The sequence below is a fragment of the Euprymna scolopes genome, chromosome 3 (genome assembly GCF_053919585.1).
Source record: "Euprymna scolopes isolate OS-2025 chromosome 3, ASM5391958v1, whole genome shotgun sequence".
Taxonomy (NCBI): Eukaryota; Metazoa; Mollusca; class Cephalopoda; order Sepiida; family Sepiolidae; genus Euprymna; species Euprymna scolopes.
In genome coordinates this window covers 25692951-25717051 of record NC_136484.1, presented here as the reverse complement: position 1 = coordinate 25717051, position 24101 = coordinate 25692951, and the positions used below count along the sequence as shown (strand labels likewise).

The following is a 24101-nucleotide window of genomic DNA, read 5'->3' as shown; positions in this document are numbered from 1 at the left end:
AGACATTTTTCTTTATAAATATATATATATATATATATATATATATATATATATATATATATAACGGATAAGATTATTTTTAGTGGGCAATATAATTACAGCAACTGGCATGTTGTGTACAGCAATAATTTATTATTTTACTAAGAGTAATTATTTTAAAAGGTAAATAAAAAATAAATTAATGTATATTGTAATATAACAGGCAAGACTTTTATGAAAAATGTTACAATCTTATTCATTTAAAAAAATAAGCTTAACATATGACAGAATTGATGATAGTGATAAGAAACAATTTTGTTAATCTTAATTTTTTTTGTTTCATTTAAAAATTAAGCTTAACATATAATAGATAAAAGGTAATAAGAAACAATTTTATTGGTCTTAATTTGTTTCTTTTTGTTTCATTCTAAAAAATAAGCTTAACATATGGCAGATAATAAAAGTACAGTAATAAAAACTTATTTTGTTGTTCTTAATTTTTTTTTTTCGTGCCAATTTTTAATAAGCAAAAAAAAAAAAAAGAAAAAGGGTTCTATTGGCACTGGAGATCTCTAATCTAATTATCTCAAAGAAACAGAAAAGGCAGAATAAATTCAATAACTTTGTTTGTAAACATTACCTCAGATTTTCTTTGACAGTGTTAATTACTAATGTCTAACTTGGCAGACTTTTAACACATCTAAAATCTTGAAGTACCATTTTCATTGTTCTTTTTTTGTTTTGGTAGACATTTTCTTGACAACAAACTATAGCAGCTACCCAAGAAAAAGAATAATCCACACTTGTTGTACTATGGTATATCCACAGCAGAGGCATGCTCTAATAGATCTAAAATATTGAACATTTTCCAAATAATATCTCCAATCAACTAAGCATGGCATGCCAAAAAACTTGACTGAAAGGATGGTTAGTCAATATTCCCGTGAATGTTAAAAGTACAAGTTGTCATACAGCTCCCTGGAAGGACACACTCTAGTCTGTTGTGGACAAATAAAGAAATATTAGAGCAAATAAAAATATATTTCAGCAAGTTCAATTTTACCCATCATGAATTAAACAGTAGGCAAAATCAAACTCTCATGAAAAGGAGCTGAAAAAATATAAAACTGAAATTCATAAACATTAGTTTAACAAAACATAGCATTCATAAATAAAATAAAAACTGGGAAAACTTTCCAAGAACATTCGTGAGATATTTTCAACACTTTTCATAAGGAAATATCTAACAAAATCTTTTAAAATGTCATTATAAAGGAACAAAAAAAAAGGTCATGGGAGTTAAAACTTTTTTTTTTTTTAAAACCTTAGGGTGGTAAAATAAGGGAGATAATTCATATCAACTTTTAGATTTGTTTTCCAGCAATTTATTTTAACAATTTTTTTTTTCAAGTATTGATTTATATCTAAAAAATGTTTATAAAAATTTGTTTCAAAATGAAAACATTTCTTTTTTAATAGAAAATAAATAACATTGAAAATACAATTTTTATAAAAGATTTTTTATTACCACTCAGACTTAAGGTTGGTGGTAAAAAAGTTAACTGTCCTAAAAAGATATAATGATCTAGAAATGTGGGATCATTTTACTTTAAATTTATATGCAAAATTGATCCCTCGCTTTAAATGACTGGGCTCATGAAAGGCACTAATTGTACAGATTTAGAACCCTAAAGTAAACATTTACCTATTTTCTCGTGTAACTTTATATCATTTATTTGTTATTTCATATCTTAAAAAAAAAAAGTTAAAATTAAGTACTGAAAACTTATCTCCCTTAATTTGCCACCCTAAGGTAAAAAGAAAGAGCCCGGAATTACAGTAAAGAACTGATGTGTATATTTGCTGTTGTCAGGTGATGATTCACCAGGAAGACAGTGTAGAATCATTAGGAAATGACTAAGGGATGTTATCTGTTGCTGTGTGTTAGCAACTTACCATCAGCAGCAATACCGCACCATCACAAAAATTCACACCTCTAAAAAAATATGTGGTATTGTAACAGAATGAATGGGTTTGAATAACGACAGGTAAATGGTAATCAATCAAGGTCACTGGGTCAATTGAATTGAAAATGCAACTATTATTTGCTTTCTTATGTAAATAGCAGACATCTTCAAGGCCATGTCAAGGCAGTAGTGCCATATCAGCTAGTCAGCTGGAGCAGAGCTGGAGTAGAAAGTAGTCAGTTAAGAGAAAGAGGTGTAAGTCACAAGGTGCATTAGTAGGGGAGGGGGATCATGTAGAGCTTTCACACGCTTCATACATTCGATGCAAATATTTTTTTTAAATATTTTTTTTTTTTTTTTAAATATTTATTTACTTTTTTTATTTTTTATTTTTTTAAATAATGAAAACTGAATTATTCTTGCAAAATTTCATAAATGGGAAAAGTCCATCAGGCTGTAAGGTAAGTTTCTCACAGGTTAGTGATCATGCAAGAATTAAAATTTGAAAGTAAAAAATCTATAAAGTGATACTTACCTTCTTTTGGTTGACTTCAGTACTACTCCGGATGGATCTTCATGGGCAAGTTCTTTTTCTTGTACCTCTTCGCGCAACGTTTTAAGTAATGTGCGTCTGATGCTATATAAAAGGAAATTAACATAAGTTTTTATAGCAAAAGTTTATAAAAACCAAGGACTACAAAAGTATATAGATTACATCCAGGATACCTCCCATGGAATTTAATTTGAGGTGGAAAAAAAAAATGAAGCTTGTGGAATATTTATTTATAAGGACAACTCTTAGAATAAAATAAACAGGAAATATGAACTGGAACAAATACATTGAGGGCATTGCGAAAGCTGCTGCGAAGAAGGTGGGCTTCCTCTATCGAGCTAGAAAACTACTCACACCTGAGAGTATCCTGTACCTCTACAAGGTCACCATTCGCCCATGCATGGAATATTGTTGCCATATCTGAGCTGGTGCATTTGCCATTAGTCTCTCTCTCTCTCTCTCTAACAGAGCCCAAAAAAGGGTTTCCAATCTAATATATCCCACTTTGTCAACTAAGCTCCAACCCCTGTCCCATCGCTGCAATGTTGCATCCCTGTGCCTGTTTTACAGATATTTTAATAGAATGTGCTCCGATACACTCATTGCGTTTGTGCCCCCTCGACGGACATATCTGACAAACATGCTTAGCAACAAACTCACACCCCTTCACTGTTGAGGTCCTTAAATGTCAGAAAGTTTTCTACTCTAGTAGCTTCTTCCCTACCTAGAATGGCTAGACTTTGGAATTCTCTTGCTGCTATCTGCTTTCCTAAGTGTACTGATATGCAGAAGTTCAAATGTAGCATAAACCAACATCTTAATCTTTCTTAGACATGGTCCCAATTAGTAGCCCCTTATGTCTAAGTGGCAACATGCCTTGTTTGGGGGTGAAAGGGAGTTAAAAAAAAAAAAAATTGGTTCTATTTTACATGTAAAATTTCTAATTCTAGTAATTTAAAAATTTAATGGTTCAAAGACCATACAGTGCAGATTTTTTTTTTTTGAATATAAACATATTTATTTAACAAGCCAAGTATGCTGGATCATCCTCCACGTGAAAAATTTACTTTGACCATTCTAATGTAATGAAGACGCAAGCAGAAAGACTTTTTTCCAAGGCTTTATTCAACTGAATTTTAGAATGACAAATGTGGCAAGTGGCCAATAATGCATGCTAATAAAATAAAAAAAAGAAAGAAAAAGAAAGTAATTAAATAAGAAAATAAAAAAAAGCAAATGGGAAGATCATGGGAGAGGATATTAGCAAAGAAAGAGAAAGTCACTGTAAGAAAATTATAACACTCTCCCTGACCACTTGAAAGAGATTATTATTAGAAAGTTTATAAATTCAGTCACTGGACTTGTTTACGAGTCCTGCTAGACTGGCAGAGTCAGAAGTAATCATGACAAGGGAAAGCAAAAGGAAATCGACTATTTGTCGACAACAGTGAGTACGTAACGGCAACCCGATGAGGATACTGGAAGAGGTCCTTTGTAATCAAAGGAAGACATTGAAACGAGGCCTAGAACAGAAAAGAATATGATTGGGGGGAGGGGGGGTAAGGAATTGGGGTTTTATTTTGACACGGGTAGGACATTCAGAAGTCACGCGCTAGACTTCAGCGATTGAATTTGGCATATTTTGTGATCTTACAAAATATGCCAAAAGCATTGTATTCCAGGATGTATTAAAGAATTATGAATTGATTTTAGTTCCCAAGAAAGAAATAGCAGTGCCACATGTTCACAATAACATATCAGCGCCAACATTTTCATTTCCAGGACAGTGTTTTATATCATATGAAAAAGGAAGAAGTTCCATTTTCTACCATATAATTTTATCGTTTTTAATTTTTCGACGATTAGCAGGTTTAAACATAAAAGATACGGCTCGCTGATCCGTAATAATAGTGAAATGTTTCATAGTAATGAGATCTCTCCATTTACGAACACATTCTGCTATGGAATACGCTACTTTTTTTACTATATGAAGTCGCGTTTCAGAGGGTTTTAATGACCGGGAAAAGAAAGCTATAGGTCTCCCAGCTTATAAGAGAGTGCCTCCGATAGCTTTTTCTTAGTCATCGATTTCAATAACAAGTAGCAATTCATCATTGATAACCTTTACAGAAGATTTGGCAATGTTTTTCTTGAGCCCTTCGAAGGAGTTTATAACCATGAAAGGCATCAGGAATTGTTTATTTTCAACTAGTGGACGAATTTTGGATGAGTAATTAGGTATCCATTTTTCATAATAGGCAAACATACCAAGGCACCTTTTTAACGATTTTGAGTTTGAAGGGAGGGGGCATTTGCAAAAGAGGTCACAAACGTTCAAGATCGGGTTGAAGAGTTCCAATACAAATTTTATATCCAAGTACATTAAGAGAACAAAGTGAAAACTGACTTTTCCTGGTTTATTTCGAGGTTGTATGTAGAGGCAGACTTTAAGAAACACTCCAAATTTACATTGTGCTCCTCCTGGGTCCTACCGCAAATTGTTATGTCGCCCAAACAAGAAATCATCACCAAATTTTATCTTCCTTCATTAGAGTTGAGCATTCTTAAACATTCACATTACATATCCATCGTATCATTCACTTATTTTTATCCATGCAACACATACCCTCAATTTCATTGGCCAGGTTTCACTACTCTTTCTGGAGTTGATAATGGTAATACACTGCTGGTTAGTAATGTTCAGAAGTTCCTTGAATTTACTCTATCAACTCCTAACTCTTGCAATCACACCAGCACCTTCCTCTGTTCCAATGTGATTACTGAGGTAATAAAAGCTTCTAAACAACCTCAATAAACTTGTCATTTGAATAGACTTTCTTCACATCTACATTGTCATCATTTTCATTTGCTTCTTCATTTTCATTATTTGTGTATTCACTTGATATTTAAAAAATATAAATGTTCTTAATGTATTTTACATTTAAATGAAACTAATCATATATATATATATATATATATATATATATATATATATATATATTCCAGATTAAAGATATCCAAAAATAAAAACTCATGAATTTAACAAGGTTATTAATAGTGCTCAATAAAAAGAGCAAGATATATTTTATTTAATTTCAAGTAAACAATTTACATAGTAATGACAATAATGTCACCGTTTTAGTCAAGTGACCTCATCAGGTAATCTAAACTTCCAACTTACATTGGAAAAAATTCTTGAATATAATGATTAAAAGATTAGGATTATGTTCTGATTTAAACCAGAAATTTAAGTTACATGAGATCACTTGATCGAAAAAGTAGTATTGTTGTAACTATGTAAATTGTTTACTTGAAATCAAATTATATATATATATGTGTGTGTGCGTGCGTGCGTAATTTCATATAAATATGTATACTATATTGTGTATATTTTTCAATATTTTGACAGTGCTTAATATGTGAGTAGTGCTTAGTAGCAAAGTATGAATACAAACCAAGTAAAGCAAAACATATACACAATAAAACAGAAGCAAATTTTTTTCATTCAATAAACATGAATAATTACAAATCTCATTAATCTATATGTATAAAAGTGAAAATGTGTGTGTGTATGTATGTTCGCTTTTTGTGTATGTCTGAGAAAGGCTTTTTTTCCGAGAAGCGATCGATCAGCTCACTCCTCCTTAAACCACACACACACCTCCAAACATCCGGGCAACACCGGGTAACCCCCCGCTAATTAATATAAATTCATGAAAGTTTTGTAAAAAAAATAGTTAAAAAAATATAAAACGATTCTATCATTAAAACCAATAGTCCATCATGTTATAAAATATTTTGTGTTGATAGAATCTACTATTTCTAGAAAATATTGATGTCCTCACGAAAGTTGCAAAGTCAGGGGAAGGAGTCAGAGATTTTGGAAGGAGTTGGAATCGGACCCAATAAAATACTAATAGTAAGAAACAGATTTTTTAATCCCCAAACAATCAACAGTCTAAATATTAGAAGACTTTAAAATAAGGAGATGGAGTCAGTTATTTTGGAATTGTTGGAGTTGGAATTTATACGTTGCAACTCTGCAACTTTCGTTATGACGTAATTGTGTAAAGTAAAAATGTAAAAATCTACTTACACTTTCCACATGACATCACGGAGTAAAGCTGTTGTTGGAATCAGCAGTAACCCCAACCAGAATATTAAACAGCCAAACACATGATCATCCTAAGAATATGAAAAAAAAATCAATTCATAAGACCTTAATTCTAGAGAGAATATGTAAAAAGAATAATGTTCACTAAATTCTAAAAAAACAAAAAAAAAAAAAAAAAAAAAACAAACAAACAAGAAACTGAATAACAATCCATAATAAAATTTCTGCGTTTGCTTTTAACATAATCAAAAAAATGTATTGCTAAATCTATATAAATAAAACAGTAGATGTATGTGTGTGTCTGTTTGTGTGTAAATATTTAACAGATAAACTCTTAAACTACTGGTCACATAAAACTGAAATTTACAAGAAATAGTAATCATACACCAAGAATGGTTTATAATAAGTAAAATCTTTGTTTGGATGAATAATGCGTACAGAAATATGTCAGCAAGTTGAAATGCAAAATATTCATTTCAACTTGCGGACATATTTTTACTTATTTCTGCACATTCTCAAATTCAATTCATTTATTTAAGTCATTTAAGATTAAATCTTTCTTACCTAGCTCTTGATAGCTACATCGGTAGGAGACATGGCTGGAGTGCTAAATGTTTTGGTTTTGATTCTAGCTGATGGCACCCAAGTCTTTTTTTTTAAACTTTTGAAATCACTACTATATATTAGGTACAATATAATATCCAATAGCTATGTAATAATAAATATGAAATTTGCATAAATTCAAATATATTTAAGTGTATTTTATGACCAGGCAAGGATTGCTTCCACGTTTCTTTTATTTCCAAATTAGAATTTGTTTAAAACTCCACTGCCTCATGCAAGAAACAAAATGGTCATTTGATCCTTCCATTGTTAATAAATTGACACCATTTATTTTTAGTGCTTTGATAATAGTCAATTTAACATTAACAAATTCATAAAGAAATCTTACAATCAGTTTCCACACATTAAAAGTAAACCAATCGACAGAAAGTTAAATTTTGGTGAAAGTTATTAGTTGTAATTTTTTTTTAATTTTCAATTTTACAGTTAAGTATACCAGCAGATTACCGGAATCTTTAATAAGATTGCACACAAACAAGTTAAAATAAATCAAAACATAATTACCATGTCTACCATCTCTGGAGCCAAATTAATGACAGGCCAAACATGGCTATATATAATGAGGAACATAAACCAACTTGCTATACTTCCCCAAATTGCAAGGTGAGTCAACTGAAAAGAAAGAATTCCATCTTAAGACATGCAAGAATATCACATAAAAAGAGAATTCAAAATGTTATGAATGAAGAATGTATTTGGTTACTTATTATTTAAGAAGTTATGCATATTTTATGTGAATAAATAAAATTTGCAGATTTCTTTTCTTAGTTATTTCCGAATTAAATTCAAAATTATCTAAAATAATTTGCTGTTATTTATATTAGAGAAAACGGTGCAAGTTCAGTTTTAGAAAAAAAATGTGATACAAATAGTGGACAATATCGTTTATATATATATATATATATATATATATAAGTGAAATTGTGTGTGTGTGTGTGTGTGTGTGTAGATTTCTCAACCAAACTACTCTGTCAATTTTAAGTCTACAGACGCGAGAATTGACCTAAGGGGTATTGAGATTTGGGAAAATCTTTTTAATTGGTTTTCATCTAGAAATTTGGCCATCAAATGGTCAAAATTCAACGATTTGACCTTTAAAAACTCTACTAAACTCCTCCGCCAATTTTGTGTCTAAATACTTAAAATTTTAGATGAAGGTTATTTGGACTTGAATCAAAATTTTTAATTTGATTTGAGCCCAAAACAATAACTGTTAAGGGATCAAAATTGGGGTCAAAGTTAAAAAAATTTTTTACCACTGCAGTCTCTACCAAATTACTCAGCCAATTTTTGGTCTAAACATTAAAAATTTTACATAAAGGGTATTCAGACATAGGGAAAGCTTTTTAATCAGATTTTGGGTGAAAATTTGGCTGCCAAGAGGTCAAAGTTGAAAGAATTGACCTTTACAGACTCTACCAAACTCCTCCGCCAATTTTAGGTCAAAACACTTAAAATTTTAGATGTAGATTACCTGGACACGAGTCAAACTTATATATATATATATATATATATATATATATATATATATATATATATATATATATACATACACGCATAAAGTTATGAACAATACATAGGGCTCGAGCAAAACCGGGCTGAATTGCTAGTATATATATAAATAAAGTATTGAGACTTAAGTATGAGACCTCCTCCCACCAAGAATAAATGAAATGAGATTTATAGAAAGCAAATGTGTAAATAGCTCCAGTATGCATGTTTAATCTAAAGTTGAACTCATCTGATGAAGGTAATGTTTTTCCGAAATATTATACAACACAGAAATTCCATCTGACCAGGCTGACACAAATAAGACAATGAAGAATAAAATATAAGAAAAAAAAAACATTTATGTTTCATTAATAAAGGTAAATGTGTATAACTTATTTCCACCATTATATTTCTAAATTTGATTCAGTTTGCATCTAATCAGTTACACCTCTTCATTGTATTGTCTTCTATAAATTAACTTGATATACACACTTTAGGCAACCTATATTAACCTCTTATTAACAAAGCTTTAAACAAAAAAAAACAAATAAATTAGGTTCACTGACATTCAAATTCATTTGAGTTCTTTTTTTCTTCATTTATTAAAACAACTCTTATTTATTAAGTCTCAGTGAACATTTCTTTTTATCCATGATCTTATGTCCACTTTAAAAGAAAACAATCTCAAAAAATTTACAACAGAAACACATCACACAATAAGCTCTGGGCCTGACAGATGACACTACTAATAAAGAAAAAAAAATTCATTAAAGTTTTTAAGTATTAACACATGTAAAAAAATTGAATTGAATTGGAATATTTGTTTATAAATTAGAGTTACTTAAGTGAAGATACTATTGCAATTTTTCAAAACAAAAAATATTTGAATTTTGTGCTGATACAGCATTACTTTCTGATGGAAAAACTATACTTTTCAAGCAAAGCAACAGATTGATAAGTGTCATTTGTACTCTGCTCAGTCAAAAAAATATTTATAAAGTGGTATGCTGATTTTAAATAAGGTTGCACAGACACAAATGTTGCTGAATGCTCACCCAAATTTAGCAATTGCCCCAGAAAACAAACAAAAAATACATCTTGTTTTAGCTGATCATAAATTGAATTTGTGTGAGATAACAAGAGTTGAAGAAATTTGATGGCAGGGAGTTCACCATTTTGCATGAATATTTGTTGATGAGAAAGCTGTGTTCAAGACACATGCATTGTTTGCTCACAATCAATCAAAAACATCTATCAACTATTAAAAGCATTGTTTACAACTGTTTTGATGTAACAAGATATTTTTGCATTGCTATATGACAATGGATGAAATATGGATTTATCATTTTACTCCAGAGTCAAATTGGCAGTCAGCTGAGTCAACAACAGCAGAGCAGGTGAAAGTTGTTCTAAGCAACCAAAAATGCAAACATCAGCAGGAAAGGTTTTGGCCTCTGTGTGCAAGAAGGTATTTTATTCATAGATTACCTTCAGAAAGGAAAATTCATATATATATATATATATATATATATATATATATATATATATATATATATAGTGTCAGGATGTGTTGAAAAGAAATCAATAAATTCATTGATTGCAAATGTGAGAGCTAAAATACAAATTATTTATATAAAAAGTATATGCTACATATTTCAGAGATGTACCATCATTTCATTGCAGTAGATCTACCTATTAAAAATCTTTTAAAAATCCAAATAAATCATCAACAGTTCACGAAATTAAGACAAATTGAAGAATGGCATTAAAAATGAAATCACTGAGTAAATGCATTTGGGTGTTTCTTCAAAGCAACAGAAGATGCAAACATCAGCAGGAAAGGTTTTGGCCTCTTTATTTAGGGATATGCAAAGTATTTAGCTTATTAATTGCCTTGAGAAAAGAAGAACAGTTAATAGTGCATCTATATCATTATTGGAGCATTTAAAGTAAAAAATAAAAAAAGAAATTGCTAAAATAATTGTCTGGGAATTATTGAGCAATGCACAACAAATCAAATTTTCATAACTATTTTACCAAATAGACTCCTGTAGATTTCTTTTTAATATTTTTCTTGAATTCATCTTATTTCTTAAAATGAATTAGTTTAGAAGTATTCTAATCTGATTATATAATTTGCTAAAAAAATATTACTTTATTAGAAAAAAAAATCTCATTGTGTAGTGGGTTTTGAAATCTTTCTTGCCAATAAGTTACCAATGCAAAGATATTAAAAAAGTGTTTCATATTTAAAAATCTCATTATTTTGAAAGATGTTATTTAGTTTATCCTTCATTCTTTTCTACAGTAAAGTAGTTAAACCTTAAGATTTCAACCTATCCTTATATAATTAAGGCTGTGTAACCATGGCCTACTAATAATTAAGGGGTCAATATTTTTTTAGTTTAGGCACATTTTTTGTGCATCTTCCAATTTTAATATTATAACCATATCTTTAAAATTGTGCAGTCCTTTAAATATATTGTAGAACTTCCAATCTGAGGTAAAAAATTTGATTTTTTTTTATCCAATATTGAGAGATATGCACGAACTGATACTCATAGTAAATTTTCATAGTTTTCCTTTAGGAATCAAATAATATTAAGAAAAAAATGGCTGCCTTAGCTTTTGATAACACTTCATATTTGTTCATCTTAACTGATTATTAGTTATTAATAGTAAGTGACATACCCAAGTCCATGCATTGGTTTCCAAGCCAGCTTTTAGACACACGGTAATAACAACATACTGTAAAAAATATAAAAAAAACATGGTATATTTTGCTTTCAATACACATCCATTATATAAAAGAAAGTACTGATTGTTGGTATTGTGTCTAGCTACAAGTCAGAAACTACACCAGATACACTTACAAATTTTATACCATAATATTCAGTAAAAGAGGTATAGAGAGTGAGAGGGACAGTCAGAGGAAGGTATTGAGTGAGAGGTTTCAGAGGGGCAGTTGGAGAAGGAGATTTCAGAGAGGCAGTTGGAGAAGGAGGTTTCAGAGGGGCAGTTGGAGAAGGAGGTTTCAGAGGGGCAGTTGGAGAAGGAGGTTTCAGAGGGGAAGTTGGAGAAGGAGGTTTCAGAGGGGCAGTTGGAGAAGGAGGTTTCAGAGGGGCAGTTGGAGAAGGAGGTTTCAGAGGGGCAGTTGGAGAAGGAGGTTTCAGAGGGGCAGTTGGAGAAGGAGGTTTCAGAGGGGCAGTTGGAGAAGGAGGTTTCAGAGGGGAAGTTGGAGAGACAGAAAGGCAGTTAGAGAGAGAAAAGTAGAGGGACAGTTAGAGAGAGGTACAAAAGGGCAGTTAGAGAGAGAGAGAGAGAGAGAGAGAGAGAGAGAGAGAGAGAGAGAGAGAGAGAGAGAGAGATACAGAGGTGCATTTAGAGAGAGAGAGAGAGAGAGAGAGAGAGAGAGAGAGAGAGAGAGGTACAGAGGGGCAGTTAGAGAGAGAGGTATAGAGCATTAGAGGAACAGTGAAAGGCAGGGGTACAGAGAGTGAAAGTGACAGTCAAGAGGGATAGAAAGTTAGAGGAATAGTTGAAGGGAGGGGTATAGAGAGTGAAATATAGTCAGAAGGAAAGCTATAAGGAGTGAGAAAGGGCATCAGAGGGTAGGGTATGGAGATTTAGACAGAAAGTTATAGGGAGATGTACAAAGCGAGAAGGACAGTTGGAGAGAAAAGTAGAAAAAGTGATGCAATCTAAGAAATTTTTTTAAAAAAATATCACACTTTTTTTACTCTTCTATTTTGTTATCTGTCCTCACCAGACTCCCGAGTAATGCCAGATAACCCTGCTAGTTTTAAATACAATAAAATTGCTGATAAAAGATGCTAATTATATTTTATGTGAATTATTTTTAGTTTTTATTGTAATAATTATGTTAATAAATATGAATTGCTTTAAGGGTATTTGGGATTTACATGGAGAAAACAATTTTAAAACTTACCGTATATACAAAGTTTCCAAGCAGCAAGTAATTACCAACTTCACCATTTGTGTAAAGAATATCTGCGAATGAACCAAAGTATTAAAACATATTTCAATAAACCTGTCTCAATAAAAATGCATTTCTAAAAGGCAGCAATTAACAAGTTAGTATTACAAAATTTAACTCTTAATAAAATTGTGCAATTCCGAAGGAGTAAGAGTAGCAGTAGGAAGGAGAGATATTGCCTATTTTTAATCTCTCCTATTACATAAAAGGAACTCTGTGTGTGTGTGTGTGTGTGTGTGTGGTAGTTTATTCACTATGGACTCAAAAACGACGAGGCCGATTTTATGAAATTTCACGTGAAAGTACTTTATGCGATTGGCAGTGTTCTTAGATAGGTTTTGTATTGGAATACACCCCCCCCGCCCACAATAAGTATTGATAATCGAAATAATCCGATGAAAGGAGGAACAGACGATTTTGACCACCTTAACACCTTACACAGCAATAACATCACAAGTGCATTTGAGAAGTTTTATTACCACCCAAGCCAAAAGGCTCGACATATAAAAATCAACAATAGGTTCTTTGATATGACAGGGGCTCATTCAAAATGAATGTTTCCGTTTAGAGCAAAATTGAAGCATGATACTTGTAAACTTTAATTCAAGCCATTATATATAAAGAATAATTTTATAAAATCAATAATAGGTTCTCTACAGTGCAATGTAGACTACAATATATGGTGAATGAAGTCACTGCCAGACACATGTGAGCTTCCTCTTGGTGCACTGCGATGAGTACTCAACTAGAGCAGGCAGTCAATCGATTTGATTGAAAAATGGTCGATTTCACCGATTTCAATGACAATAAAAATATGGGAGTGTGAAATATTTGTTGATCATCAATCAATCCTGCTAGAGTTGATTGAATGAAGAAAATAATGGAACGAAAAAAGAGGATATGTTAATAAATTAACAATTAGGTTTATTAAAAAAAAAAATTGCTGTGACGTTACACACACGCACATACACTCTTTAACATGTAGAGTTTGTTGCAAGTAAAACAACTGACTAGGAAAGAATTCAACTCCTTTTTTTTTTCAGTGAAACAACTAACAGGTCTTTTCCTGTCACTCTCGGCCACCGTACCTAACACGTCTATCTCTACCCTTCTAACGCGATCCTTGGTCTGTGCACACATCAAGTTCTTTTTATCATCTTTTTCCCTCTTCTTTGTCACCTCACACATGGCTCAGTCATTTACGTACAGCTGCAATACGCACGTCTGCATACTGTTACAGTAGTTTGAAGTAACTGTAGGAGTATGCTAAGATTGTGTCTTATTTCTTACTCTCTTCAACATTTTTTTTTCTTACAAGAGTTACCACTTATCAAGGCCCAAAGGGCATTCGAGAATAAGGGTTAATGAATGTAAGGTGGCAATGTAATTATCGTTAATGGTGTAGATTGGGTAGAATTTGAATTATTTAAGGGAATGGCTCAACTAGAACTTGTTTGTATTGGACTTGTATTGTAATCAGTCAGGAAGCAGGCCAGTGGAATTGTGTTCCACAAGCGAGCAATTCTAGGAAAGAAGCCTTATCCATGGAATCTGCATTTAGATTTAGGCAGAGAGAGAGAGTGGGGGAAATTATTGATAGTGGTTAGTCAAATGTTTTTTTTTTTGTAAAAGTTTGGCAAGAGTAGACCATAGATTAGAGCTCAGACATGTACTGGCCATGAAAATAATAGAGCAGAGACTGGCTTGCAACATTGCTTCTGTCGAAAAAAAGTTGCAGACGAGAAAAGGGCATTACCTACAAGGTTTTGAACTCTCATTGGTATTTAAGAATAATTTCTCTACTAACATTTGTTACGCTTATGACATTATATTCATTACCACTGTCTTTGCTAAGTTGAATCTCTCAACAACATTATTAAATAATAATAAAAAAAAAAAATCAATAAAAAAGGGAGTAACATGGTTTAGACATATTTCTAGGCTACCAGACTCCAGCTATGTAAAGAAATCATCTAAAAAAAAGATTTCATTGAAAAAAAAAAAAAAAAAAAAAAAAAGAAAAAAAAAAAAAAGACCATTAAAGCCAACAAAGAAATGGATTACCAGTTAAGGATTGAGACTGGTGTACCACTCCCGAAAACTAAAAGACAAACCAAAAACTATAAATGGCAGAAACAAACATGTGAGAAAACTTTGGAAGTTGCACCTAAATACAAATTTGAACTTTCAATTAAATCAACCAATTTATTATTCCTGAAGGGAGGATCGTTTTGTTTTTTTTCTTAATTTTTTAATGCTAATTAAATAAACAAACTGATGAAACAGAAAAAAAACGAGGGTATATTAATAATTAGCATATTTTATTCATATCAGTTTCTGATAAATAGTCATTTTTTCTTTGATTAAACAATTTTTTTTTCTTGAAACATTTATTAAAACCATTTTGAATTTATATATATATATAGTCTTGGAAGATTTTTTTAACCTTTAAAACTATATAAAAAAAAAACTTATTTTTTAATATTTTTTATCATTCATTAGAAAACTATTTAGTCAGTACTTCATTTAATCACTTGCAATTAATGCATCAACTTGCTCTCTCAAATTCACTATAGTACTAATTTTAATTTAAGGGATCATCAGTTGTTTACCATGAAACATGGTTTTTGTTATATATATATAACACAATGAACTTATCAAAGAATATATCTATAACAAAGTAAACTTATCAAGATAGAGAACGCACAGTACAGTTATGAGGAGCAATATATTAAATAAAAGATGAGGAATAAAAGTTACATATAATTTTATAGCATCAGATCAATAAGGAAAAAGTAAGAGAAAAAAAATCCTCTTCAGGCCATGGCATTTTGAAGCTAAATGCTTCTCATCAGAAGAAGAGAAAGGCCAGAATTATACAAAATGTAAAGTATAGATAAAAACTGGCTTAAGAACATTTAGATTGGAAATGAAGACATAACATAGTAGGGGGAGGGGGAAAAAAAGACATTTTAACTTATTTTGTTTTCAGAAAATAATTTTTGAAAATCAAAAGAAAACTTATTTAGCTCTTAGTTATGTTTTTAATTTGAATAATAGATTAAATAAATTAAAAACAAAAAGCTACTTACCATGTTTAAGTGCAACGACTGTTAGCCAAAACAGTAAAATGGAATGATAAATGGAATTAATGATCCACATCCAGAATACCTGTAAAAAGATGGATATAATTGAAGGCAAATTTTAAACTTTTATTTAAACATAATATTCAGTATTTAAAAAAGTTGATACTGCTGACATCCTAATTATAAAATTTTTCTTCTTCATGCAAGTTTTATAAAATAAATATCAACGATTGATAATACTCCAATCAAATAGTTTAACATTTTTATGTATTTAAAAAAATAAAATAAAAATAAGATGTTATCTGTAATACACCTATTCACATCTGTAAATATGTTATCACATTTAAAAATAAGTTATTGTATTTAATCTTTGAAAAAAATCTGGCCCAATGATGTTACTTTTCTAGAGGAATTGTAGCAGAAACATGTATGCACATATGTAGCCAATGTTTGTATAAATAAGCAAACATACTATAAATAATACACTTATTCACATATGTAAATGATGTTATTTTTCACATATGTAAAAAACATTGGAAACTAACTGGTGTCACTAAGGTAAAAAACTTTTTTGTAATTTCTGGAATTTATACCAATTTCCCCATAACTCGTATGTAATAATGTTTTCACCTGAAATGTGCTGGTTTAAAAAGATCACCTATATAATTAAACACCGAACATTTGTTTTATTTGTTTGAAAAAAAAAAAAAAAAAATTTAGGTGATAATTATTTTTATAAGTTGTTTTAAAAAGTTTTAAAGCATTAAAAATTTGAATAAGACATTTGATTTAATTAAATTTTTAGCTGACAATGACAAATTTTTACAGAAAAAAAAATGAGTCAAGAGAACTTAACAGTAAATTAAATGGAAGATGAAAAAAAGCAAGTGTGAAATGTCAACAGGGTATTGCTAGTTTGACTCAATAGATGATGTTATTCAAAGAAAATGTGGTTAAATAATCAATTGTTAACTATTCTGCACTTTCAAGTAATTTTCAGGGTTAAATTTGACACATTGCTGTTAAAGTTTGTTATTACAAATTCTGACACACTACTGTCAAAGCTCACTACTCGCAAATCTGAATTGGCTCAGTTTGAAAAACACTTTTTATTCAAACTGGCAGCATTTAAATTTGCGGTGATTAGAAATCTCATTACTTCACAAGATTGCCAACATATAAATAAAAGCAGTAGCCATTTTTTCCCCTATATTATTTTTATCTGCCACTGGACACTACATGCTGCACAAAATATGGCTTGTAACAAATTTTTAGGCATTTCATCACAGAAAATTGATGTCAAATACCTGTTACTGTATCAGGCTTATGCAATTAATTCAAACTAGCACTTGTTATGGATTGTATGAAAATTCTCACCTTGATGTTGAAAAGTTCCCCACTTTGTGACGTTTTATATAATGCTGGAAACCTGAGCATATTTTCCGCATTGCATGTGCGATCAAAAAGACCCAACACAAGAGGTGGGAATGCAGTGAATATCTGAAATTGATAAAAAAAATAAAGATGTTATAATCTGTATCAATAACTTAAAATTATTTTAAGAACTTTTACATGATGTTTTAAGTAATGAATTTGAACGGCAAAACACAAATAGGTTCATTATTAGAAAAAGATCAAAGTCTAATAAGAATGGCGTTTCAATTTCATGCAAAAAAAAATTAAAAAAAAAATTTTTTTTAAAAAAGCATTAAATGAAGCAGCAAGCAACATCCATTAAAAAGCTGAAGTATTTTGATCTATTTTTATAACATTGCATAAATGAAAATACAGATTATTTCATCATGTTCATTTACATCCTCTTCCGTGATTATTCTGATCATTAATAGCATATTCAGAACATTTCTGCACAATCCCAAATATTTGCATTTTATCACTGTAATTAAATTGACTCGTCTTAGATGCTTTGTTAACTGATAATTTCCTGTTTTTTTACAAGTCTTGAAAACCTTATCACAGTGTTCTTTGATAAGTTTTGCTCTATTAATTTCTCGATACAAAGCATCAATTTGTGTTTTTAGCAATTCTGGTATTTTTTTACTTACTATTTTCAAAATATAAAAGAATACTTTCTTTCACTAGTTCATTTTTGCATCGAGTTAAAAATTTCAAATTTAAACGGATGCTGAGAAAAAGCCAACGTTTTCTAACAAATGTAAATGATTTCATTTCAAAGTAAAATTTCAATTTACAAAACAAATGCCATGAGAAATGTAACGGTAAAAGTTTTGTGCTTTATTAAAAACCAAACACATAATCTAAGATTTTTTTTTGTCCCTTCATTTTTGTGTGTAGGTGTAGAATGACAATACTAATAATACTCTGTATAAAGCAAATAGGATAAATTTCAAACCCACAATAATTCCAAAAATATTGATAATTTTAGAAAAAATATTCCCAAATTCAATCAAATATGAGGTGCATGGCACTTATATTCCGTCCAAATGGATCAGAGGGGATTGCAAAGTGCATTGTCATAACTGAGCTTATGCATTCATGACCTGAAAGTTTCATCTATCTGTTGCAGATATTGATGGTGTGAGACTTTAAAAAAGCAACTCCTGCCATGGACTGGCATCAGAAGCAAAGATGCATCATTGAATTCCTGGGAAAAGTGCATTGGGAATGGTGGTGACTATGTAAAAAAAATTGGTAAGCCTGTTAAGTTAAGGGTTATAAAGTGAAATATACAGGCGTGAGGAAGTGGCATGATGTTTTGCGTTGCAAGCCAGTTACTGTTCCCCCCCCCCTCCCCGCTTTTCGAAGACGTGGCGAGCTGGTAAAAGTCGGGCAAATTAAATAGACAGGTGATGTAAAGTTGTAGATATTATCATTTAGACGTGATATAAAAGTTTTAAGAATGAGCGAGCCGACCAAGCAGGCCTTGGAAAAAAGCCTTTTGCAGACATACACAAAAAGCGAACATACATACAAACACACATTTTGCCTTTTATATATGTTGTGGTGGCAACCACTTGTTTGCATATGCGAATAACATAACAGTATAAATGGCAAGCCTAGGTTGGCCTTGGTGTGTCTTACTCAAATGCCATCGGAAGTGACGCCGAAGAGCGTACATGTCCTCCCACCAAGACTCTCTGACTCGACACCGTCATTTGTACATATTGTAAATATACCTTTTCTTTAATACACTTTATTGCGTTATCTTGTTGTTTGCATCTTCATTGTATTTCCTTACTAATTATTGTTCAACCTTGCAACCACAACAGTTGGCGACGAGATATGAAGCGTCAAATATAAGTTTGACGAAGAACTATTTAAAAAAAATAAAAAAAAAAGAAGTACAACGCAAAGGTTGACCATTTTTTTTTAGGAATGCAAAGTGTTGACGAGCAAACGGATTTTATGCTAAAGAGAAGTTTCAACTCAAGTGAAAAAAAAAACAAAAAAACTCTAACGTGGCAAAAGCGACAATTTACGCCGTTTTCTGGGAATCCGACTTGCAAACGAATGTAAAAGTGAATTTTTGTTTTGTCGCTACACAACAAATCTTACTAAAGGACCAACTTGCAAACGAAAAGCGAACTTTGTTCTGTCGCAAAAACGACAGGTCAGACCCGTATTACGAAAAGCAAGGAAGTAACCTACGAAAAAAGTTCACCAGTGGATTCTAATTACTGTTCTCCGTAAACAAAACAACAACTAAAGGACTTTTTAATTAATGTTTTGGTTGACGTCGGTACTAAAAGGAAATACCACAGCTAAAACTAAAATTCAAGGAAAGGATTTCTTTTCTTGAAGTTGTCACTGAATAACGGATAATACAGTAAAACGACACGAAAAAAAAAGGTAATCTCAATTTAAGAGGTATTTTAATTACTAAAATACTAGAGAAAAAAAAAAACTCAAAGAACTAAATGTACTGCATACATTTATTTAATTGTGACTTGAAAAAAAAAAAAAAAAAAAAAAAAAACCCAAACTTTTATTTTATGGAAAGAGTTACTTATTAGTAAGTGCCTAAAAACGGAAAGTCAATTCCATTGCATGATTCCAGATAAACCCGTTTTATTTATTTATTTTTTTTGCAGCGTGACTCGCAAAAAGAATATAATTGCAAGCAGCGATATTATTATTGAAAACAGGAGCTTACAGCAATTTGCTTTTTTGTTGTAACCCAAACCGGTGTATATTGTACATGGTACAATATTTTTTTTTAACTACACACTAAAAAAAAAACAAAAAAAACATGGAAGACTTATCAAAAATGTTCATGCAATTTTTACAAGCACAGGCTGAGCGGGATGAACACAGACAAGCTACACAAAACGAGTTTTTGCAAACACAAATACAGGCACAGGCTGACCATTCCTTCAATAAAAGATTGGTAATAATTTGCGAGTCCTAAGAAACTCTGCAAGGTTGTTACATTATCAGGTGCTAGCATATTTTTTATTGCCGCAGATCTGTCTGGGTCTGGACGTCGTCCATGTTTGTTTATTATGTGTCCAAGATACTTAATCTCGCTCATACAAAAGTCACATTTACTTTCTTTTACATTAAAGCCGAATTCTTGTATTCGAGTAAATACTTGTTTCAAATGTTCCTTATGTTCTTCTAGGGATTTGCTCCTGACAACAATGTTGTCCAGGTATGCGCATGCGCACTCAATACCACTTAGCATGGTGTCCATCGCTTGCTGAAAGATGGCAGGCGCTACTTTGATGCCAAAAGGCAATCGGTTGTATTTGTTTAATCCCTTATGCGTATTGATGCATAGTATTTTTGAGCAATTCTCCTCGACCGGTATTTGCAAATACGCGTCGCTCAAGTCTATCTTGGAGAAGATATTACCTCCATTCAACTTCGTGAATATTTCCTCTGGGCTTGGTAGGGGGTAATGGTGATCTTTTAATAGGGAGTTGACCCCGGTCGAAAAGTCTGCGCACACTCTAACTTCGTCATTCTTTTTCTTTACGTATACGGTGGGGGCTGCCCACTCGTTGTGTTCTATTTTTGATAGAATTCCCGTCTGTTCCAATCTATTTAATTCTTTATCAATCTTTTCCAACCCAGCGAATGGAACATTTCGCTTTTTTCTAAAAATCGGGCTGGCGTTTTCTTTAAGTTCAAACGAGGCCTTGAATTTATTGCAGCGACCTAAGTTAGTCGTGAATACCTCAGGAAATAATTCTTTTAAATGGTCTTTTATATTTACTGTTGTTGGAGAAGAACATTCTAATTTTTTACAGAATGTATTGATTGGCTTATCCCATAGTCCAAATTTCTCAATTAAATCTATTCCAAACAGATTTTCACTATTTTTTAGTACGAATATTTTTAATTTCTTCGAAATCCCTTTCAATTTTATCGGGAGGACAACTTCTCCTTCAAATTTTATACCACCACCAGTTACCGTCCGGGCTGCTTTACTAGTTTTCATCATGGCCGGTTTTCCCAACTTTTTCCACGTATTCAGGTTTATTATAGAAACATCGGAGCCGGAGTCGAGTTGTAACTTTATTGATGTTTTAAATATTTCCACTTTTACGTATTTTCGCCGATCTTTGTCTAATTTTGTATTTGATTTTGTTTGCTGTACTCTCTTTCTGGTGTAATCTTTATATCTGCAGCAATCGCTTTTGTGTCCCACCTTCTTACAAATGTAGCATTTTTTTTTCTTATAAGGACAATCTGATTCCCAATGCTTTTCTGCACATCTCTTACAGTTATATCTAGGAAGAGGCTTGTTATATTCTGTACTATATTTATGGTTATTATCTTTGGAATATCCCGTTCCATTGCTTTTCTTTGTAAAGTTCTTGGTTGGTGCGTATGGTTTTCTAACTTTTCTTACATATGCCACTCCGGATTCTTCTATATTTTTTTAATCCTTTTTTAGTGTAATGGCCCTTTCACAGTCCTCTGCTAGTTTCTGGAGGGTTAAATCTTGCTCAGATTCCCGCTTAGACAACACTCGTCTGCGTATTTCTGCATTTTTCGTGGAAACTAACCCTTGAGCGAAGATTAGACATTTAAAATCTTCTACCATTAGTTCTGCAAGCTTAAAATTATCGCAGTTTTTATTTACAACTGATGCGTATGTCAAATAATCTTGGTTGTCCATGAACTTTGACTCCTTAATAGCCGAATTTCTGGCTGAAAACCGTTCAAAGATTTTCCCAACTCTCAGTACCCTGTACATCAAATTTCGAGTCTGTAGACTTAAAATTGACAGTTATTGCGTAGGGAAATATATACACACACGCACACAGACACATTCAATTTTATATATATATATATATATATATATATATATATATATATAGATTTGCTTTTGGATTTAAACTTTACAATTATAACATCTTTCCTTTCTCTTACTGTTTAAGCACGTAAATCATTAGCATCTCAGATGTATAGCGTGCGATTTTTATGTGCTACATAGTAAGGACCCTATGCCAGTAGGTAGTGTTTAAGTTAGCTAGTGTAAATTTTGACAAAGGTCACTCTTAGTGCATGTCAAGATAACCTAACTACAAGCAGAACTGTAAACAGAGACAGGTGATATGAGGAAGCAGGGGGAGAGGAAGCTGATAATCTAAGCTGAATGTTATTTCTTTTATTTCTCAAGTTAGAAAACTAAGAAAGAGATAATTATTAGTTTCTCTCCATAAGTAAATTCTCTCCAATAAAACCTTAAATAACTAAGATAAGTCTCCTTGTATCTTTAATGCCAGAGTAGTTTATTCATCAAATTAAACAGATGAGGCAATCAACAACCACTATACGGCATGGGCACACATGCGGCAAATTTAAACAGCAATGATGCATAGAACATAAATACTCGCATGTATGTATAAAAACTTATTCTATGTGATCTTTTGATCGCTCGTGAGTGAAAACAATACATTTAGTTGATGCATGAGGTTACATGCTATACATAGCCAAACCACCTGAGACAGATGCCTTACTATGCTTGGCGTCTCAAATGGCTTGGCCATGTACAACATGCCACTTTTTGCATCAACTCCATAATATCCATGGACATTAGGGAGCATGATAGACCAAGGAAAACCTGGATTGAATTCATAAGTGATTTGACAACTTGCAATATGACTAATATAAACCTTTTAGATTGGATCGTATGAAGAGCAGATGTGAAATTGCCTGGCATTGCTCATCCTAGAGTATGGGGCACTCATAGCACCATAACTGGATAATTATGATTATTCAACATTAAAATATTAGCTAATTCACTTTTTTTGATATCTTGTGTAGAATTTACATGGTACAATTTAAAAAAAAAAAAAAAAAAGAAAGCATGTTTTTTTTTATTTCGATTAAAACCAATATTCATTTTTTAAAGATTACTTTTCAGCAATAATTATCTCATAAGTGTTCATAATTATGTAATTCGAAATTCAAGGAAATTACTGAATAAAAAAATGAAAAACTATTCTATCAAATGATATAATTCTTTGTTTTCTATTCTAAAATCTTTGTTATTTCAAGAAAAAAAAAAATGACCCAAACTTTCTTATCACTTCATTTTCTTGAAATTATTAGACATATAAAAATTTTTTATCCAAATAAATTAGTTATCACTTATTTTAATGTTATACAATTATCAAATCAAACTGACAATTTATTGAATTTTTAAGTACACCTTTCATTAGTTTACAGCACTTAATCTATGGTTCATGGAATATTTGAGAATTGGATAAAACATTAAAATCAAGCAAATGATGGAGATCCAGGATAAACATTTGCATTTAATGATTACATTAGAAAAAAAAAGAAAAAAAGAAAAAAAAAGAAAAAAAAAGAAAAAAAAAAGTAACATTACGATATTATTCATAGTTATTGAATTATTATTTACAGTAAAAAAAATTATGCTAATTTTAACAAACAAACAAACAAACAAAATGAATAACCAAAAATTTAACATACATTTACAAATAAATAACACTTATAATTAAGAAAAAACAATCATTAAAAACAATAACAAACAAAAAATACATAGACGAAGGGTTATTATTGTCTAGATTTTAGTATCAACATGAATTAAGTATCTTATATATCGAAATAACTAAAACAGAATAGTAATAAATAATTTCGAAAGAAGTGAAAGCTGCCCAGTTGAGTGTTGACGACATGCGATACAAAGAGAAAAATGGTATGATAATGATATGATGGATGTGTAATGTGAGTATTAAAGACAAGTTTAGATCTGATGACCTCAGAGGAATATTTTGCGAGATGTGTTCAGAACGGACTTTGATGGCTTTGTTGAAAGAATGGATGAGAGTTC

General features: G+C 31.3%; 1 protein-coding gene across 31 annotated transcripts in view; it reads right to left on the bottom strand.

Annotated features, from left to right (window-relative positions):
• LOC145253848 (phospholipid-transporting ATPase IA-like) overlaps nt 1-24101 on the bottom strand; it is a 517619-nt gene that overhangs the window by 72303 nt on the left and 421215 nt on the right. For all 31 annotated transcript variants that reach the window (XR_013863764.1, XR_013863763.1, XR_013863765.1 and 28 more), the window contains 7 exons: nt 17189-17311; nt 15818-15896; nt 12678-12739; nt 11420-11476; nt 7742-7849; nt 6596-6684; nt 2482-2583 (listed from right to left, as the gene is read on the bottom strand). Coding sequence is in view for 28 of the 31 variants with exons in the window: in XM_080112987.1 (XP_079969113.1) it covers nt 2482-2583; nt 6596-6684; nt 7742-7849; nt 11420-11476; nt 12678-12739; nt 15818-15896; nt 17189-17311 (620 nt within the window). In the remaining 3 variants the exon portion in view is untranslated. The remainder of the gene's footprint in view (nt 1-2481; nt 2584-6595; nt 6685-7741; nt 7850-11419; nt 11477-12677; nt 12740-15817; nt 15897-17188; nt 17312-24101) is intronic.